This window comes from Myotis davidii, unplaced genomic scaffold, assembly GCF_000327345.1.
Source record: "Myotis davidii unplaced genomic scaffold, ASM32734v1 scaffold184, whole genome shotgun sequence".
Lineage (NCBI taxonomy): Eukaryota > Metazoa > Chordata > Mammalia > Chiroptera > Vespertilionidae > Myotis > Myotis davidii.
The window spans coordinates 5,564,120-5,584,591 of NW_006297021.1; the positions used below are offsets into that span (position 1 = coordinate 5,564,120).

A 20,472-nucleotide genomic window follows, 5' to 3' on the forward strand; every position below is an offset into this window, starting at 1 on the left:
CATTCCAGGAAGTAAAGATTATGTTCTTAAGCATGATTGTTCGTAGTTAAAAGTGATTAATTACCCGCCTGGCAGTTAAGAGGTTTTATTCCCTCCCTAACTTCAGGGGAAAAATCCCTATCTGGGGAAACAACCTTTCTCGGAGAGGTGACCTTGGTTAAAACACATAGTGCCAAGAAGGTGAGCAAATATATTAAGAACAGTATGCCATATATGCCAGGTCCCTTGAAACAGCAAGGATGGACTGGCTCCCGGCAGTTCAGGAGGAATTTTTCTCTCTGACAGGATCAATATCTATGGGGCTTGGCAACCGGTTCCCTCTCACTCACAGCACCTCAATTCCGAGGGCACAGCTTACATCCCAGACTGACAGCCGCTGACCTGTTTCAGCAAGAGGAGCCCGTCCCTGAGCCCTGTGTATCCAGGGGGCTACAGCCCTCCACACCTAGTCAGACGGTCCTCAGATCGTTGCTGTGCCTCCTTTGTCAAGGACCTGAGGTCCTGTACAGGGACACAGGTCCCCGGGAACTGCCTGAACAGGTGTGAAGTGCCACGGCCCCTTTATAAAAGCTCTCTGTGGTGGTGTGGGGCCAGCCTGTCCCTGGACTTTGGACATATTTCCAGGTTGTAATGATAGAAAGCATAGGTAAGTTGTCTTTCTTCCATCAGTTCAATGCCAGAGCGAGCCTTTTGTGCCAGATGGGGTCAATGGAACCGAAGACAAATTCCCCAAAGTCCAAATATTGAGTCCTCAGTTCTGCGCCCCCTCCATGTTAAACACCCTCTTTTTTTATGAACACGCAAAGTTTCTTAATCTGATCACTACCCCAGCATGCGCTAGCCAAGCCACCTGGCCACGACAGCCCCGTTTTCCTCTATCTTTCTATCCTGATTTCTATTCTGACTGATCCTCGGGCCACCTTTCATTCCCTCCTGCCTGTCACTATGGTGACCTACGCCCTACCCAGCCAGCTTCTCCTCAGTGTTTCCAATCAGTCCGGCCCACCCCCCTGGGCACGGAGCAGCATCGACAGCCTCGGGGTTCTATTTCTGACCCTGTTGGGAGGAAACAGAGGGAGGGCTTGTGGGACAGTGGTATAGAGTCCACAGTGGTGTCAGTCGTGTCCTAGGCCTTCACATTCACTCACCACTGACTCACTGACTCACCCAGAGCAACATTGAGTCCTGCAAGCTCCATGCATGGGAAGTATCCTGTGCAGGTACACCATTTTATAAAAAATAGCTTTTTATTTCCCAGTTACAGTTGACATGCACTATTATATTAGTGTCAGGTGTATAACCCAGTGATCGGACATTATATAACTTACTACGTGGTCACCCCAATCAGTTGCGTACCCACCTGACGCCACACATAGTTCTGTTTCAGTGTTATTGCCCGTGTTCCCTGGGCTGTGCTCTACATCCTGCGACTGTTCTGTAACTACCAATTCCTACTTCTCAATCCCTTCACCTTTTTCACCCATTCTCCCAGCTTTCCCCCAGTCCCCTAACCCCCTCCCCATTTTTTAAAATCTTTTATGCCACATTTTACTGTGCCTTCTCTATGTTTAGACACACAGATACTATCATTATGTTACAGCTGTCCGCAGTAGTCAGTACTGTAACATGCTATACAGGCTTGTAGCCCAGGAGCAATAAGCTACATACACCATATGGCCTGGGTGTGGAGTGGGCTGTACCACCTCGGTGTGTGTAAGTGCACTCAGAGATGTTCATACAATGGCGAAACCACCTGAGAACCCATTTCTCAGACCGTATCCCTGTAGCCAAGTGACGCATGACAGCTTAGCATTAAGGTCAGTCTGGTAAATATCATCACCCTCAGTGTGCCTGGCAATGAGGAGTGGGGAACAGCCAAGAAATAACGCAAATGCACTACAGCCTGGAGAATGTGTACTTTAAGTATGTATCCTCATTCTGCCTCTTAAGGTAGAACTGGACATAAAACGCACACAAAGCCCTTTGAAAACAGTGTCAGTTACTGTACAAAGGAGTGTCTATCATTTCCTTCTGAGATCTCTATTCTAACAAATATGGCAGCTTGGGACCAGCGACCAGACAGACGTAGAAGGTCTAAGCCTTCACGAGTGGACTTTTTCGGGCTCCCTGGTTACGAAGTAGGAAACCCACCTCCGTGCTGCTGACTTAGGCCAGGAAGAAGGCTCTGACCTGAATTCCCCCCGGGCTCGCGTCACGTCCCACATTGAAGGAGATGATTGGAAAATTGGAGAGTGCTACATAATTAACAGTGGTCAAGTCCGTGTGCCCTTTTATGTAATTTATGAAATTCAGTTTATTCAGTAAACTTAATCTTGAAAAAAAAAGTATAGAATACCTCCAAATATATACAGGAAGCCTCTATTTTAGATTGGTTTTTCAATACAAGATGGCTATTTCAACCTTGTCCCCTAGTTGCTTTTATTGAAAAAAAATCTTTTGTTCATTTCTATCAGATCATGTAAAACATTTTTCATGTCTCCCCTCATTTAAAAATATTCTGCCTTAACCGATTCAGTTCGGTAAAGCTTTGTAACCACAGTAGCAACCTAACCTCATCTAACGCCCCCTCTCTCTCCAGCTCTTGTATTTTCCCACCCTATCAGTGCTAATACTCATGCGGGTCATCAGAGAAAACCAGGATTCCCACTAAACTTAATGAACACCTTTGAAAGCTCTTTACCTGCTATGGCTAATCCTTTGAAGCTTGGCCAGATTAATAGGGTTTTGTCTTAGTCCGTTTGGGCTGCTGTAACAAAAGGCCATAGACTCGCTGGCTTTGATGACAGACATTAGTTTCTCACAATTCTGGAGGCTGGGAAGTAGGTCCAAGTTCAAGGCACCCACACATTTGCTGTCTAGTGAGGACCCTCTTCCTCACATTACAGAGAGAGGGCTCTGGTCTCTTCGCCTAATGCAGTGATTCTCAACCTTCCTGATGCCGCGACCCTTTCATACAGTTCCTCATGTTGTGGTGACCCCCAACCATAAAATTATTTCCGTTGCTACTTCATAACTGTAATGTTGCTACTGTTATGAATCGTAATGTAAATACCTGATATGCAGGATGTATTTTCATTGTTACAAATTGAACATAATGAAAGCATAGTGATTAATCACAGAAACAATATGTAATTATATATGTGTTTTCCGATGGTCTTAGGAGACCCCTGTGAAAGGGTGGTTCGACCCCCCAAAGGGGTCGCGACCCACAGGTTGAGAACTGCTGCCCTAATGTCACATCCTGAGGGCTCCATCCTCATGATCTCCCCTAAACCTAAGGCCCCACCTCCTAATACCATCATGTTGGGGTTTGGGGCTTGACTCTATGAATCATGGGGGGACATAGCAGACTAAAACATCAGGAATCACATTTCAATAGCATGGATGGACCTGGAGAGGATTATGCTAAGCGAAATAAGCCAGTCAGAGAAATAGGAGTAGCACATGATCTCATTCATATAGGAATCTAATGAACAAAATAGATCCAGAGACAGAAGCATGGAGCAGACTGTGGAATCTCGGAGGGAAGGTGGGGAGGGAGGGTGGGAAGAGATCAACCAAAGAACCTGTATGCATGTGTGCATAACCCACGGGCACAGGCAACAGGGTGGTGAAGGCCTGGGGTAGGGGGTGAGGTCGGGCTAGACAAGGTCAGTGGGGGAAGAAAGGGAACATAGGTAATACTTTCAACAATAGCGATTTTTAAAATAAATAAGTAATAAAAAATCAGGAACCCACCACATGCTTCCTCTCCCTTCTCACGAGTGTGTTCCCTCGCTCTCAGGTGTCCCCACCCCCAGCCAGGAGATCCTGCGGCACACCCTCAACACGCTGGTGCGGGAGCGGAAGATCTACCCGACCCCCGAGGGCTACTTCATCGTGACCCCGCAGACGTACTTCATCACTCCGTCCCTCATAAGGACTAACAGCAAGTGGTACCACTTGGACGAGCGGATACCCGACCGGTCTCAGTGCACCTCTCCCCAGCCCGGAACCATCACGCCCTCTGCCTCAGGCTGCGTCAGGGAAAGGACCTTGCCCAGAAACCACTGCGACTCTTGCCACTGCTGCCGGGAGGACATGCACAGCATGCACGCGTCCACCCTGCAGCGGAAGCCCGCCAAGGACTGCAAAGACCCGTACTGCCCGCCCTCCCTCTGCCAGGTGCCACCCACCGAGAAGAGCAAAAGTACCGTCAACTTCTCCTACAAGACGGAAACCCTCTCCAAGCCCAAAGACGGGGAAAAGCAGTCCAAGAAGTTTGGGCTCAAGCTCTTCCGGCTGAGTTTTAAAAAAGACAAGACCAAGCAGCTGGCCAACTTCTCCGCCCAGTTCCCTCCCGAGGAGTGGCCGCTGCGCGACGAGGACACGCCCACGACCATCCCCCGGGAGGTGGAGATGGAGATCATCCGGCGCATCAACCCCGACCTGACGGTGGAGAACGTCATGCGGCACACGGCGCTGATGAAGAAGCTGGAGGAGGAGAAGGCGCATCGGAGCAAAGCGGGCTCCTCCGCCCATCACAGCGGGAGGAGTAAAAAGAGCCGGACCCATCGGAAGTCGCACGGCAAGTCGCGCTCACACAGCAAGACGCGCGCGTCTAAAGGAGACCCGTCCGACGGCTCTCACCTGGACGTCCCCGGGGAGCGGGAGTACGACTTCTGCGACCCCCTGACCAGGGTGCCCAGGGAGGGCTGCTTCATCATCGAGCACAAAGGCGAGAACTTCATCATGCACAGCAACCCCAGCGTGCTGGAGCCCCACTTCCCCATGACGCCGGAGTGGGACGTGTCGGGGGAACTGGCCAAAAGGAGGACTGAGATGCCCTTTCCCGAACCTTCCAGGGGCAGCTCCCACTCGAAAGTGCACCGAAGCCACAGCCATACCCAGGACCGACGGTCCAGGAACGAGAGGTCCAGCAAAGCCAAGGAGAGGTCCAGGTCCATGGACAATTCCAAGGGTCCCCTGGGCGCGTCCTCTCTGGGGACGCCTGATGACCTGGCCGAAGGCTGCAGCCAGGAGGACCCAACCCCCATCCAGCCCTACATTGACGACAGCACGCTAAGGCCCGCCCCGACGGCCGCTCATCAAAGGGCTCACCTTCTGTCCCCGAGCTATAAAGAGGTGTGTATTCCGGAAATAGTCGGCGGCAGCAAGGAGCCGTCCAGCACGTGCAGCCTCCTGGAGCCAGGCAAACCCCCCGAGAGTTTGCCGTCCTTCGGTGACCTCAATTCTTGTCCAACGAAAACAGCCACGGACGACTATTTCCAGTGCAACACGTCCAGCGAGACGGTGCTCACGGCGCCATCGCCTCTGGGAAAGAATAAAGAGGACCAGGACCCTCTGGCCCTGGCCGAAGGGGTGAAGAAGCTGCCTCTGTCGGACAGGCAGACCCCGCTTTCCTCCAGGGAGCCGGGAGGACACAAGGAGGAGTCGCCCACAGGGCCAGGCGGGGGCCCGGCTGCTCCGGGCGCGGCGGCGGAAGGGATGGCCAATGGACGCCTCATCCAGCATCACGGCGCCGAGCCCAGCAGCCTGGACAAGAGGAAAGAGATATTCAGCAAAGACACACTGTTCAAACCTCTGCACAGCACCTTGTCTGTAAACAGCTACCACAAACCCAGCCTGTCCCTCCTCAAAGCGCACCCGAAGGCACCTGCGGACACGCTGGCGGGCCGATGCGAGAAGCTGGAGCCGGCCCTGGGCCCCGCGGCCGCGCAGGTCCTGCCGGCCCTCCAGCGCCAGCAGGAGCCGGGGGGCAACCAGGAAGCCTCTTTCGACTATTACAACGTGTCTGATGACGACGACTCGGAGGAGGGGGCCGCCAAGACCACCGAGGAGGAGAAGAACCGAGACGATGTGGGCACCATGCAGTGGCTCCTTGAAAGGGAGAAGGAGCGAGACCTGCAGAGGAAATTCGAGAAGAACCTCACCCTCCTCGCCCCCAAAGACACGGACAGCAGCGGCCACCAGAGGACCACCCACTCGGCACGCCTGGACAGCATGGACAGCAGCAGCATCACGGTGGACAGTGGATTCAACTCCCCACGGTAGGGAGAGGCGCTGTGCGCGCACACACAGCCGCCGGGCCGGGCTGGGTGCAGACACCTGGGGAAGGCGTCCGGTTGCACAGCTCAGCTCTGTGACGAGGGTTCGGGTGGGTGCGCTGTGTGGTTAACTGCCTGTCTCTGGCTTCTTTTGCAGGACTTGACACCAGTGTTTCTGCAGCTGTAGAGAGCGCCAATCTGGATGGGTGGGTTGGCTGCCCCCCTCACACTTGCCTCAGTCCAATCTAAGACCAACATTCCCAGTATTTTTTCTTCAATGTTTCCATTGCCCCCGTGCTGGTAAAGAAAGGGTGTTTGTTTTTTTAAGTGCTTCAAAGGTTGAGCACAATGAGTAGTTAGTAGGGGTTGGGAATCAATTGATTGGCTCAAGGACAAGAGTCCCTCTAGTGAGAATATACACTTGACTCTTGAACAACCTGGGTTTGGACTGCCCGGGTCAATTAGGGGCCGCTTTTTTCTTTTTTAAAATATATTTTTATGCATTCCAGAGAGAAAGTGAGAGGGCGAGAGAGACAGAAACATCAGTGATGAAAGAGAATCATTGATTGGCTGCCTTCTGCATGCCCCACACTGGGGATTGAGCCCGCAACCCAGGCATGTGTCCTGACCAGGAATCGAACTGTAGACCTCCTGGTTCATGGGTTGATAACCACTGAGCCACACCAGCTGGACAAGGGTAGATTTTTTTTCAATAAATACTGTAAATGTATTTTCTCTTCCTTATGACGTTCTTCATGACATTTTCTGTAGCTGACTTTACTGTAAGAGTACAGTACATAATACATATAACATACAAATAAGTGTTAACTGGCTGTGTTACCAGTAATGTTTACAGTTAACAGTAGGCTATTAGTAGTTAAGTTTTAGGGGAGTCAAAAGTTACACACATATTTTTGACTGTGCAGGTGGGGGAAGGTCAGCACCCCTAACCACTGCATTGTTCAAGGGTCAACTGTAAAAGCAGGTCTCAAAACCTTTCCAGTGGATGTAGAAGCTTGTTGCCATGGTAACCAGCTGCCTGGTGGCCCTCTCCACCTTCCTCATGCAGCTTCCTCTCACCACTCATGTGCCCACAAAGAAATGGACCTTGTTCCTCCCGCAGAAAGATTGGGGGACTCTGCTCTCTTAGATCAAAGCACGTGCCAGCACTAGGGCCCTCTAGTCACAGTCCCTTGTTCTCAGTAGGTGCTGGCGACTCGGCGAAGGCTGGGCAGTTGGGAGTATGTAACGCTCAGTGGTCACATCCAGTGCATTGAAGTGGTTCGGGGGTTCAGAAAGCAAGAGAGTCTACGCAACTTCCTTTTTTCCTGCTTAACTCTCCCTTCTCCTCAAAGAGCAACTCGGGACCTCATTCTCCTAAATTCTACTCCAGATTGGTGACTCTGAGATGCAGAAATACGATGAGAGATGGACATTTCTCACTAGCTGTGATTCCCAAGATTTTATAATATTTATCATTTTAACAAGTATCCAGATATGGTTCTTTTCATTATGAACAATGATAATTAGTCCTATTGTGATCATTTCACTGTATCTCTGGGTAATCTGGGGACAGACCATCCCAAAATTAGAATTGGGAATCGTTCATCTGTTTGTCACATATTAGGCTGTTGTTTTTTCTTAAAGGATTAGTTCTTGATTATTATTATTATCATCATTATTGTCATGTAACCTTCTTTCCAAGTTAACCCGTGTGGCAGTCCAGTATCTAAACAGACCACAGAGCTGGCACTCTTGTTGAAGTGGTGAGAGACCAGGGGTCCCAGGTCTCCGCTGCCGTCCCTTGAAGAGCCCTAAGGGACCTCAAGGAGCTTGGCACTCAGTCTGAAAACGACTGGCCTATTAAGTGACTTTTCTACGTAATAACTTTTGCTCACTATTTTCCAAATCAAATCTTATTTACCAGTTATTTTGTACATTTTTTTTCTTTCTATTTCTTTCTTCTACTCTCTTTTCTCCTCTTGAATTTCTAGCAGTGGGTACCACGCAGGCATAATTGAAGGTCTGTAATGGATGGTTGAAGTTCAAGACCATCACGTACGGAAGGTGTGGTTTCCTGGCCTGTACCTTACGTTCCGCTCTTTCTTATTAAGACTCTACCCACCTGATGCTTTTCACACAGCAGTTTCCAACCTTTCACGTTGCCTCTTGATCCCTGGACCTCCACTGAGGGAGAGTGTCAGACCTCCAGAGATACTAAAGGAGACGTTGCGAGTAGCTTAATGGTTCTAACTCAAGAATTTATGAATGAGATTATTTCTTGAAATAAGTTCATTTGCATTTCTCTAAGTGCTTGTCATGGTAGAGGGTAAAGGTTGCTCTGAGGAGACAATTTTCACAAATTAGCTCTGTGTCTGTCCGTTGTTACTGGGTAGAATTCTCTCTGTAGGGACATGTAGCTCACCCAGAAGTTTTGTGCAGTTTGCACGTAGCGGTTCCTTCTTGAATCCCTTTCATATTTCATACGCATTGGTTACAGGCTAGATGACAAACTGGTTTTCTACACCCATTTTTAAACTGTATTTTCTGTACACCTCAGTAAATTCACTGAGCTGCCTTTCTAACGAATGCGTGAGGATAGCCTACAAAGGAGAATATTTGAGTTATCGGGAGTTTTACTCGCTAGCGTGAGGAGTACTTTAGCCAAATAGCATTATCATACTGACACCTCCCCAGTGTTGTGAGATACAGAAATCTTAAGTGGGCCATGTTTTGGGTCTTTCAGTAAATAATCCACTGAGCAACTGAGATTCAACTAAAAAACAAATTTTAAAAAAAACACAAAAATGGTGATTGCCACATTCAGCTTTCAATCACAGTTCAGCCACATTCCCAGAATTCCTCAGTCCGTTTTCTTAGAAACTTAAAAGGGATTGAGAAGGAAAAAAACATAGAAACTTAAGCTATGCCTTAGATCTAATATTGAAAAGGACATTTTTTGACATGAAAAGTCTACTGTTCTAAATCTGAGCCCCAACCTGGTGGATAAACATAATGTGAAAATCAGAGGCTGCCAGGGATGTGTCTGTCTAATGTACCATGTGCCGGGTGCCGGGTGCCGTGTGCCGGTGCTGCACGTGTTCCAGGAGGGCGGACGACAGAGCAGAGCGGCTGGGCTCAAGTCTTCTGCCTCTAAACCCGGAGACCTCAAGGCGGCACCATTAATTCTCTTATTCAAAAAGAGCGTTTACATTTGAGGGATATTTTTTACTGATAATGCTCCATCTTCATGAACTTGTTCATCATCATATCCTGAGCCCTCGATAGGAATGCCACACACAGGATGCCTCGTTCTAACAGCAGCAATGAAAGGTCTCCTTTGGGGAAACTGGAGGACGGCATGTATGTATCAGAATTAGTCGGTTGACCGTGGCAAAGAGGCATCTTGGAGCACAGACAGCTACCAAGATGGTAGGCAGCCCGTCGCAGTGAGGTGTGTTTGCAGTGCCCGGCACTGTGCCTGGCCTACAGCGGGTACATGTTAAGCCCATGCCTTAAAAGCTGGTTTAAAAGTGGGGTTTTTGGAACTTTAAGTGTATTTCCTCATAGAAAAGGACCCCCATGGATTCCCAAACCAACTCACACAGTAGCTACTTTATGCATTACATGCCAGATGCAGAACAGAAATCATTTACACTTGTCTAGTTTTGCAGTGTGCAAATTCTTCACCGACGCCTGATTCCTCGTGGTCGCTCTGTAAGAAGGTAAATCACGTAACTCTCCCTGTGTTAAAAGTGAGGACATTAAATACCTGAGGGAAAATATTATCAGGATTAAGGGTGAAACTGAAGGAACCTGTCATGAAATCTCTGGGGTCTCCATGTTTATTGCCTGCCTCCCTTCTTCCCTTCCTTCCTTTCCTTCCCTCCCTCCCTCCCTTCCTTCCCTCCCTTCCTCCCTTCCTCCTTCCCTTGTTTCTTCCCTCCCTTCCTTCCTCCCTTCCTTCCTTCTCCCTTCCTCCCTCCCTCCCTCCCTTCCTTCCTTCTTCCTTTCTTTCCTTCCTTCCTTCCTTCCTTCCTTCCTTCCTTCCTTCCTTCCTTCCTTCCTTCCTTCCCTCGCTCTCTCCCCTGACTGTGCCTTAGCTGTAGGGCTGGCAAGCCTCCAATGGGCTTTCTTAGGGAAGGGGCCAGGTAAGTGGAAAGCCCGGCACTTTCCATCCCTGTAGTCCTGATGTGCTGAGTATTCTGTAGGTTGGCCCAGATTGGCCATAGGCACAATGGAGGAACTTCTATAAATGTCTTAACTGTCTGCCGGTACCCTCTGCAGTCACGGAATGTCTAGCGGTCTCTTTGGTAGTTGACAAACATAGTTTCTTTTGAACAGTGAACTCTTGGCTCCTTGATGAGAAGCAAGCTCAAGGCCACAAGGGGTTAGGATGAAGTAACCTGTTGGTAAGGGCTGCCGAGGTCTAGGGTTCAGACAGAATTGCCATCAGTTTTGGAGGAGACGGGGAGACAGTAGCTGTCCACCATTGCCCTTTGACCTGCAGGCTAGCTTCCGCAGGCGTAACTCAGTCCTGGGACCAGCTCTCATCAAGTGTTTTCTAAACCTTGACTCTGTCCAGGAGGATGGGTGTTTTGAGCATCCTGATGGTTTCTTCTGTCTCTTTACAAGCTGGTAAGTTTCTTATTACCATTGGAGGACCTTGAACATGGACATCCATTCAGTTCCCATCAATCAGGCCCAAAAACCTTATTCCTGCTATTGCTCCACACATTTGGAATCTTTAAATGTCCTAAATCTCTTGGAGCAATAAACTAGCTTCTGGTATTTCTAACTTAGAACAGTGAAGAGAAACCAAAATACTAAAGTCTTTAGGTCACCTCTATTCTCTAAGAATCCTTTAAAGTATAAAGTATTCCTACCAAAAGTGCGCGTGTGTGTGTTGGGGGTGGGGAGGTACACGGATAAATGTAAACTTCACAAAGGAGTAACATCTAAGACTCCTCCTCTGAAAACATAATGTATTTTCTCTAAAGTGTGAACATTTGACACAGAGGTGTGAAGGTGTCTACAACGAACTTTATTTCCACCAGCGCAGCAGGTTAGCCAATGGCAAGCTTGAGCTCTGCCAACGTCAGAATCTGCCCATGGAGAATGCAGACAGAACCATTTAGGGTTCAGTTACCGAGCTGGTAAAGCAGCAGTTGTATCAATGAGTTCCCAGCCTGAAATGAAATCATTACACATGTATATTTACGAGTATTGGAAAAAAAAACTGATGCGATAGCTACAGATCACACTGAATGCTGAAGGCGTTTCCTCGAATGGGACAGGAGGGGAAGGCATTTAAAGTGCACATAACTGTAGAGGACCCTTCATGCCTCGGGCTGCTGGTTTGCACACGTGTGCGCCGCTGCTGGGGCCGTGCAGGCGCATGTGTAAATGATCAGGGGGAGGTGGTCTGTCTGTGACACTCTGAGCCCACAGAGGAAATCCATTAACGCCATCGTTTGCTCTTCCCCTGGCATCACTATGTAATCATTTATGTTCAGAACCAAACAAACCCTCTTTACTCTTTTAGCACTCGGGAGAGCCTGGCCTCCAACACGTCGAGCATTGTTGAGAGTAACCGTCGTCAGAACCCTACCTTGAGCCCGGCCCATGGCGGCGCCGGCCCGGCCTTCAACTTCCGAGCAAGCACGGACCCACCAACAAACGAAGCTGAGAAATTACAGAAACCTTCCAACTGCTTGCAGGCTTCCGTGACGAGTGTGTGACCGTCGTCCGGCCTCCGATCTCCGTCTCGTGCGACGCAGCCAAGTTTACGACACTGGGACTGATGTTTACATCTTCGGAAAGACAAGCATCTCAACCACAGTTTTGGTGTTTACTTAAACTGTGCTGCTAAGTAGGCTAGAGCAAAACACAAAAGTCTTTCTTTCAGAGTATTGCTTTTTCCCATGTATGGCTCTGTAGCAACAGAATAGCAGTAGGGGTGATATGTACACTTTTGCTTCACTAACTTGTAACTGAGCACACATAGGAAAGTCTAGACACTGTCAGTGTAATCTGCATTTCCAATGTCATGCCGTTGCCAACGCCATTTTCAAATGCCACAGGTGCGTGTTGCTCCCAGTCTGTGGGCAGATGGTGCCACAGAACTGCTTCTTGACACTTCCAAACAAACAAACAAAAACAACGAAGCCACCACAAAATGTCCAATGCCAGGGCCCGCGGGGAGGGAGATCATGCCAAACAGCCGAGGAGGGACCCAGCCCCCGGTGTGTGAATTGCTTAGGCACCCGTCATTTCCTCACTGTGAGTTTTCGTGGCGCGAGGTTGCAGGAGCCCGTGGAAGTGTGTCCAGGGGTCGGGATGGAGATCCTGGGAGTGCGTGTCGTCAGGATTTTGTTTTTCAGTGTCACAGATGCTTGTCCGAGTGTTAACCTTCCACAATCACCAACAGGAATATAGGCCTTTGGATCTGAAGTGGGTAGAAAGGCAGGGGCCCCAGGCCTGGCTGGGCTCAGCACTCCTGCTGGAAGAGGTAACGCAGACTCTACTCGTAGAAGAGGTGTGAGTCGGGATCTGTGAGGCTGGGAAAGGGATGATGAGCCTATCTTACGATAATAGATACGATAATTAGTTTGTTTAAAAGCAAAATGTTCTTTGTGATACAAATGAAGAGTATGGCCTGGGGATGTTATTCTTTCTAATGGAAGGACATAAATCTATTTTATGTAGTTTTAAATAGAATGCCTAAATTAGGCGGTGGAAGATAATTTTTAGTGGTTCTAGGAAAGAGCAGAGAGTTAGGGAGAGTTGAACTTCAGGCCTTTTATTCCTGGGAAGATATCTATAGAGAGAACTTTAAAAGTAGTTTTTGATCAGAGGTATACATGTGCCCATGTAATGAACAACGGAATGTGCTCATTCTGCAAATGTGGTATAATTCTAACTTGTACTCCCCCTAAAATTGACCAGAATAATCATTATGCATACATGAACTATGCCAGAGTGATGTTTACAGAGACTGTGTAACCGATTTCAGGAGGCACGTTTAGGTGGATGTGCGGCGATCAGCCCAACTTACTTTGAGATGGTTTATTCACATTTGGCTTTGGTTTACAATGTCACGTTGAATGCAGAGAAGCCGGGCGGCAGCAGAGGGATGACAAATAGTCAAGCTTCAGCCTTCCGGGAAAGAGATTTTCCCAGGGCCCTGCGATTTATTTTATGGGAACAATGGAATCAAGCTGTAGGTAATGGGAAAGTATTTGCAAAAGGGTTACAGATGATGCAAGTAAATGGTCTGACCAAAAAAAAAAAAAAAAGTTTATTTAGTTCCATGGCATGTGATGTTTGGAGCCATAAAATACATATCCAAAAATAAATCCCAGATCCAGCCAGCGGCATGGCGTTGGTGAAGCGCCCCTGCCCCGGGTTAGGCTGCATCGGCGGCCCGTTTAGGGAACGCAGGTGCACACGCGGCCGGACTGATTCTTGCAACATGTGGGCACTCCCTCGCGCTTCTTCAGATATTTGGAAGTTGCGTGGGGAACCGGACGCATCGGGGCAGTGTAGGTTCCCTGTCTGTGCTTAGGGTGAAACCTAAGTACGTGCCTCGGTCAGCTCCCACACCACGAAAAGGCTCCCGTCAGTCGGCGTGCCATGTCATGCCTTATTTCCTCCGAGGCATGCCCGGATGGCTCAGCAAGGCACGCTGTCTCCCCACTTAACTACGTCCAGAAGGAAGGATAGTGTCTCTAAGAGACTCCATTCCGAGTCCGTTTCCTTGGGGAGCTGTCTACCATACAGTAACTAAATTCTTCTGTCTAAATTCATCCTCCCCCACCCCAAACCCCTGCTCTCAAGTTTACCATACACTCAGTTCATAAATAACATGACCATTGAGACAGCCCACCAGCCTCCGGCTGACCCTCTGAACGTCGCCATCATCTGAGTCAGAGGCTGGATGACCCGGAAAAGAAAGCACGACCTTTGGAAGCTTTAAAATAGGAATTTATCACTATTTCGCAGGAAATCGGTTTACAGAAGTCATTGTTCCAATAAAATGTGTACACTTTCTGCCTGATGCCATGGGGTAATTAAAAAAACAAAAAACAGCTCCCTTAGACCAGCAGCCATGAGCGTAGACACGAGGGACTTTAAAGGTGATATGATGTCCCAGGTAGAGCAGCCCCGTCTGATCTCTCCGGGCTTCCCGAAGCGGGGAGGGAGGGGCAGGAAGCACATTGCAGATGTGACCCAGGATGGTCCACAGCGAGGCTCTCGGGTCCCAGCTTCGAGGACACCCTTGTCCTCCGGGGAAATGCTAGCTTAGTGTCCACGGCTGCGTATAGAGGCTTCACTTAAGAGCTTGTCATCCGAAAGGTTTACAGAATCGAATCCGGTTGAATCTCTGTGTAGCGTTCAACGTTAAAGGGTCAGCCCATCTGTTGGCATTTTGCACACTTATGTATTATTATGATGCAGCATATTACTTTATGGTAATTTTTATTTTTGCATATAACTACCTCCATAAATTTGATGAAGCGGCAGCCGTGCGTTGGTGTGTATCGGTCAGAAAAGCGGAGTCCAGGCCACGGCGTGGTGTGTGTGCGTGTGTGTGTGTGTGTGGGCGATCGCCTCTGTGGACTCATGACTTTCTCATCGCCATGGTTTCCTTTCACGGCATTATTTCACTTTCAGATGTAAGCCTGTCTCCTCCCCTCCCCACCACAGCGCACTTGGTTTTGTGATGAATGGGAGGAAGTTTAAATTTCTTGTCTTCCCCCCGCTCCCCCCCACCCCCGCATTCTTGCTAAAAGTTCCCCCTGGCAAAGAGCCAATTGGTAAACATAACGTAGCGATTTACTCCTATGAAAATCTGATGTAATCTCTAGGTTTTCAGTAACCGAAGACACACAAGAAATGCGGACTGCGACTAGGGAGCACTTTGGTCCTCTGCCTTCACCACATGCTGGCGTATCGAGCCCAAACGTCCCTCCCATGAGGAGAGCTGTGCCGTGTGCCCACAACTCCTGTTCCATAGGTTGTATTCCATTTTATATATTTGTACATCTCAGGGGACCTAATAAAGGGCGGGCACCAAATACAGAAAGCGGATTGGAGAGCTGAAAGGCGACTAGCTGGGTAAAGATGACAAAAAAAAATAAAAATAAAAATGACCACTTCTCTGACTTCGGGAAGCAGACATTTTTTTAAAAGGGAATCTGGGGTAACAATGAGCCAGACACCAGCTGTTCCCGAGTCTCCCTTTCCCACAAGCCGGCCAGCATTTCTAAAATGCAAATCTCAATTCTGTTGCAGTCACCTCGGGGAGGGAAAAAAAACCCTCTTCGATGACGCCGAAAGCATCGTTCCTTTTTTAGGCTGGCACGGCTTTCTCAAATTCCACCCAGGAAAACCACTTCTCACCACAAAGTGTACTTGAAAATAAGTTTCCAGTCCAAATCGTAGGCCTGTTGCCCACCCTGCAATCGTGGCGATGTTCTGGAACGGCTCCGTGTGGGCCGTGGGCCGTGGGCCGTATTTTGGAGCTTGATTAGAAACCAACCCCGACCTGTAGTGACTTTGCACATTCATGTCGGGGTCTCTCAGTGCTTCCCGAGCGTGCGGGTCCTCTGTGCCGTGCCCGTACTCGAAGCCAACACACGGAAGGAGTGACAGACGAGATGACCCAGGACACAGTGGCAGCTAGCGATGATCTCTGTTCTATCTGTTGGATAGACCATCCCGAGCAATCACCCAACACAGTGCGATTTTTTTTTCTGATGTGTGCTAATAAAGTCAAAGAGAAACGAATACAACTCTCCACCGTTGTCCACTTTCATTCAAAACGTTCAGGGCGCTGGGAATGTGACGCCTCCGTACACCTTCCGGGCAGCGACTTCTGAAGGGGGACGTCCATTCGGCCCATTCCGGTGCCACTGCGGTCAGCGGTAGGTAGACACATGCCCGTGTTGGCAGCTGCCTATTGGCTCCGTGATTCCTGTGCTAAAATGCCGTCTTTCAAGGAACACGGCTGCTCCGGGCTGGGGAGGTGCCGAGGCGGAAATTTCAGTGAAGAACTGTCTCAAGTTCTCAGGCTTCGTAGGCAACAGCAAGGCAGCCCTTATCGGGCCCGGCTCCAAAGAATCTGGGTTCCCCAGGGAGCTGGTCTGGTTGGCAGTGCCCTCACATTAGAAAGGGCACTGGATGAGGCCTTCTCTGTTGCCACGGGCCGGTCACAGGACCCGCTGGCCGCATTCTGGCGGTGCCAGTGGACCCCACAGAAGTGGCCCTTCCCTTCCCTCTCCCCAGGCCCCGCTCCCCCCAGCCTGTCCTGCCCGTTGTCTGGGGGGCCAGCTCTCATCAGTTCCTGAGTGACTCCCCCACACACCTTTAGGGCTCGGGGAAGCCAGAACCCAGGAAACACGAATGCAGAAGCCATGGAAACATTGTTTTGCTCTGGGTCAGTAAAATAGGGGCAGGAAAGAGATTACCATCGGTCTGATCTTTGCCAAGTCAGATAACCGAATCAGCTGCCACTCCATCACTCTCCCTTAAGGGTTGACAGTATTAAGGCTACATCCAATATTTCCCCATTTCATAGATTATATACACACACACACACACATAACTCATTATTAAACGTCCTGGTGTGTCTGAAACAGACATTGGCATCTCCCTGGTTGAGTTCCTCTCGGTGTCTCTGGCAGCAGCAGCCCAGAGATTCCCCGGCGATGGCTCCCCTAACACACACTCCTGTGTGTTCACAGTTGTGGTTTCTGTGACTTAGAGTTGCTGGTTTGCAAGGTTCAGCATTCTACAAGGCTCAAGGGGACTAAACCTCCATCTTATGATTGTATTATTACCTGTTTTCGGGCTTTCAATCGCTCCTATTGGCTTCAGATGCGAACACACACACACACACACACACACACACACACACACACCCTGCCAACGAGGGAAGGGGCTGCCACGCGAGGCAGTGATCCCTGGAAGCCCATGGAAGGCTAGAAGCTTGGCTGGCCCACGTACAGCTGCCTACCTCCCTGTCCAAAGGTTGACCTTGGCACCCCATCCCCTTGCTCCCACCAAAAAGAGGTACCAAATCTGAGATCTGAGAGCTCCAATTTCAGTCCTCTGCCGTTCTAGGAAATTTATCATGAACTACACACTCAGCAGCTCCTCGCCTTCCTGTCCCCCATGGTCCTCCCTGCCTCCTCCCTACCACCCCCTCGATCCCTGGAAGCCCATGGAAGGCTAGAAGCTTGGCTGGCCCACGTACAGCTGCCTACCTCCCTGTCCAAAGGTTGACCTTGGCACCCCATCCCCTTGCTCCCACCAAAAAGAGGTACCAAATCTGAGATCTGAGAGCTCCAATTTCAGTCCTCTGCCGTTCTAGGAAATTTACCATGAACTACACACTCAGCAGCTCCTCACCTTCCTGTCCCCCATGGTCCTCCCTACCTCCTCCCTACCACATACTAGAAAACAAACTGAAAAGGAAAAGAGGTGTTTTTATGGGGATTTTGCATTTAGGAGCCACCACCACCTAGATACCCATACACCGCCTCGGTTTCCACATTGGAAGGGCGAAGTCGTGTGTGGTATTGTGCGCACATGATGGTTAGCACCAGAGCTAACCCCGGGTCACCTTCCTGTAAGTACTGACAGCTACAAATTAAGGTCCTTAGAGTAGTTGACATAGATACGACTTTCTAGCAGAGAATCAAATTTCAACGTTCAGTTTAAAGGGATCATAATTCTGCAGGTATCCTTCTCTGAGTGACTGAATGTGACTATTGCATTAGGGGTAAATGAATTAAGAAGTGCAAGTGGGATTTACTGTATGTTAGAAAGAAGTTTTGCAGCCAAGACTGCCTTGAATAAAATGTGTTTGCACTGAAAAAAAAAAATTTTAAATTACTTGGTCTCTGGTTGCTGTAAAGGTCATCCAAGATGGATGTTCTGTTTATATTGTATAGTATTTCATATGAAATAATTACAGTTCATGAAATGTCTTCCCTAATGTTACTGATTTATAACAGCACATTTGTAACATGGTTTTTATCGTGTCAGTGTGCCATATTGTAAATGATGATTACTTGTCATGCTTAGTATAATAACTTAAAAGGAAAAGAAAGCACAGGGATTTTTGTAAGTCTATATTTGAAAGTCCCTCCATACGGTAATATTGTGTTCATGTTGTTTATGTAGTGTTGTGTGAAATATCCATTTTGGATTGTGTTACTTTTTAAGATATTAAATAACATTTGGTTATACGTCTAAGTGGATTTCTTTTTGGTGCCCGTGAAAGAATAGGTGAGATCAGTTTATTTCTCTGCTCCGTTAATATGGTTTCATGACAGATTTTTATTACACAATCGTGATGAGAGCTTTTGAAGTAAAACAGCTAAAAATGGAAATTTCTGGTCAAAACTTTTCTCCAGGAATGTTGAAAAACATCACATTTTTGACTATTCAAATGTAGAAGACTGAGACTTAGAGATGCATATAATTAAGTTTTCTATAGGAAATTATAAAGAAATGTGGATGTTGTTTTGTTAGCACTCAACTCCTATCCCCAAATAAATGTGACACCCCCCCCTCGCCCCCCGTCCTGTAAGCATTCGCAGATACTCGCATCCTGCGATGAGGTGCTTGCACAAGTTCGGAAAGCCTCCAGGCTTGATTGCGTTCAGAATCTGCTCTGTGCTCCTTTCTCTCTCCTCAGTGGTGGCTAATCTTTGTCCTGGGAGAATGGACTCCATTTTCTCAAACCAAAAGTGATCTGTTCAAACAATTAAGCTAGGACATAGCATTCCTTTTTAGCATTCTTTTCTTTAATGTTTTTATTGATATTTAGGGAGAGAGGCAGGGAGAGGGATGATAGAAACATCCGTAAGAGACACACATCATCCATCAGCTGCCTCCTGCACACCTCCTATTGGGGATCGAGCCCACAACCTGGGCACGGGCCCTGACCAGGTATTGAACTGGTGACTTCTTGGTTCCTGGGTCGACACTCAACCTCTGAGCCACGCCAGCCGGGGGAACCAGCATCTACACTAATAAAAGAGAAACATGCAAATTAACCATCACTCTGTCACTCCGCTACACCCACCAGCCAATCAGAGCAATTATGCAAATTAACTCAACAAAGATGGTGGTTCATTTGCATACGCAGGCGCGGAGCGAAGGCTGAAGACGACTGAAGATGGTGGCAGCCACGGAGCTGGACTCCGCTCAAGGAATGGCTGGGGGCCTGGGCTCCGCTCGAAGAGCTGGGGAAAAAAAAAAAGGAGGGGTTGGGAGCCACCGGAGTGGAGAAGGCAAGCCTCACTGCTGTGGCCAGACTGAAGGCCTGGGCCCTGGGTGCCAGAGGAAAGCCAGTGCCCACAGACAGTGGAAGGAAGGCCTATTGCACGAATCTTTGTGCAACGGGCCACTAGTTCTTAATAAAACACAATATGGCGCTGCAGAGTGGAGCCTGACTTTCTTGTAAAGGCAATGCCCAAGCAGGCTTACTGCTCTGGACAATGGCAGTCGTTGGGTTACGTGGGGAGACCCCAAGGCCACAACTTGGAAGGACAAGCCTTATTTTTAGTTCAAAGCATTTGTCTCTATATTTCAAACTGCCCCAGGACAGACATTCCATTTTTCAAGAGTGAAGTTAGGAAGAGCAAGAATACTGAGAGTGCATTGTGAGTTTTACGCCGGGACCAGAAGCTGCGGTGCTGAGGGAGGGGCTGGGTGTGCCTCTCGGCTCGTCCAGTCATCTTGACATGGAGGCAATGTGGCGGCTTAATGAGCAGAAGGAAGGCGGGACTCGGGCCCCTTTGGGAGAATGTCACAGTTCATAAGAATCTTTTCTTTCCAAAGGAAATGGTATGGTTTTAACCTATGTTTAAGTATGTAGAGTGGTGGGATTTTTCTTTCCTTCCATAAAGACACTCCAAGCAGAGTTCTCCATGTTTGCCCCAACCCTGTTCCAGCTATGAAATCAAGAGCCACTGAATAATAAAAAGAAGTTATTCACCTGACTTTAATAATTCATTTCACGGTGAAAGCTTATCCCTACTGTGGGAACACTTGGATTCAGTGACATTCCACCCCTTTGGGCTCAGGGCTCCAGACTTTTCCTGTAAAGTGAATAGTTAACCATGGGACACATGGGACACGTGTGTGATGAATATTCACAGAGCGCATTGCATGCATCACACAGGAGTTTCAAGAAAAATCAAGGCACCTGCTCTCGAGATAGGCTGGGGAGGGTTTCTGGTGAATCTTTAAAGAGTTGCGTTAGAAGTAGGATGTTAGGCGTGAGAGGGAGGTGTGGGTCTGGGGTGCAAGGGGTGAAATGGAACAGATGCTCAATGACGGGGCCGTCTCCCTCCTCAGTCAGAGCAAGGACTTGGGGGCTAGTGCC

The 20,472-nt window shown here is 48.7% G+C and overlaps 1 protein-coding gene across 2 annotated transcripts in view; it reads left to right on the forward strand.

The window, feature by feature from the left end:
- Window positions 1-16,465, forward strand: part of STOX2 (storkhead box 2) — a 127,248-nt gene extending 110,783 nt beyond the window's left edge. The window contains exons 3-5 of one of the 2 annotated variants that reach the window (XR_001515346.1): window positions 3,806-6,071; window positions 11,614-15,087; window positions 15,366-16,465. Coding sequence is in view for 1 of the 2 variants with exons in the window: in XM_006772664.2 (XP_006772727.1) it covers window positions 3,806-6,071; window positions 11,614-11,809 (2,462 nt within the window). In the remaining variant the exon portion in view is untranslated. Of the gene's footprint in view, window positions 1-3,805; window positions 6,072-11,613 lie in introns of both variants that reach the window. The other variant, XM_006772664.2, reaches the window with a different exon arrangement.
- The last annotated feature ends 4,007 nt before the right edge of the window (window positions 16,466-20,472 follow it).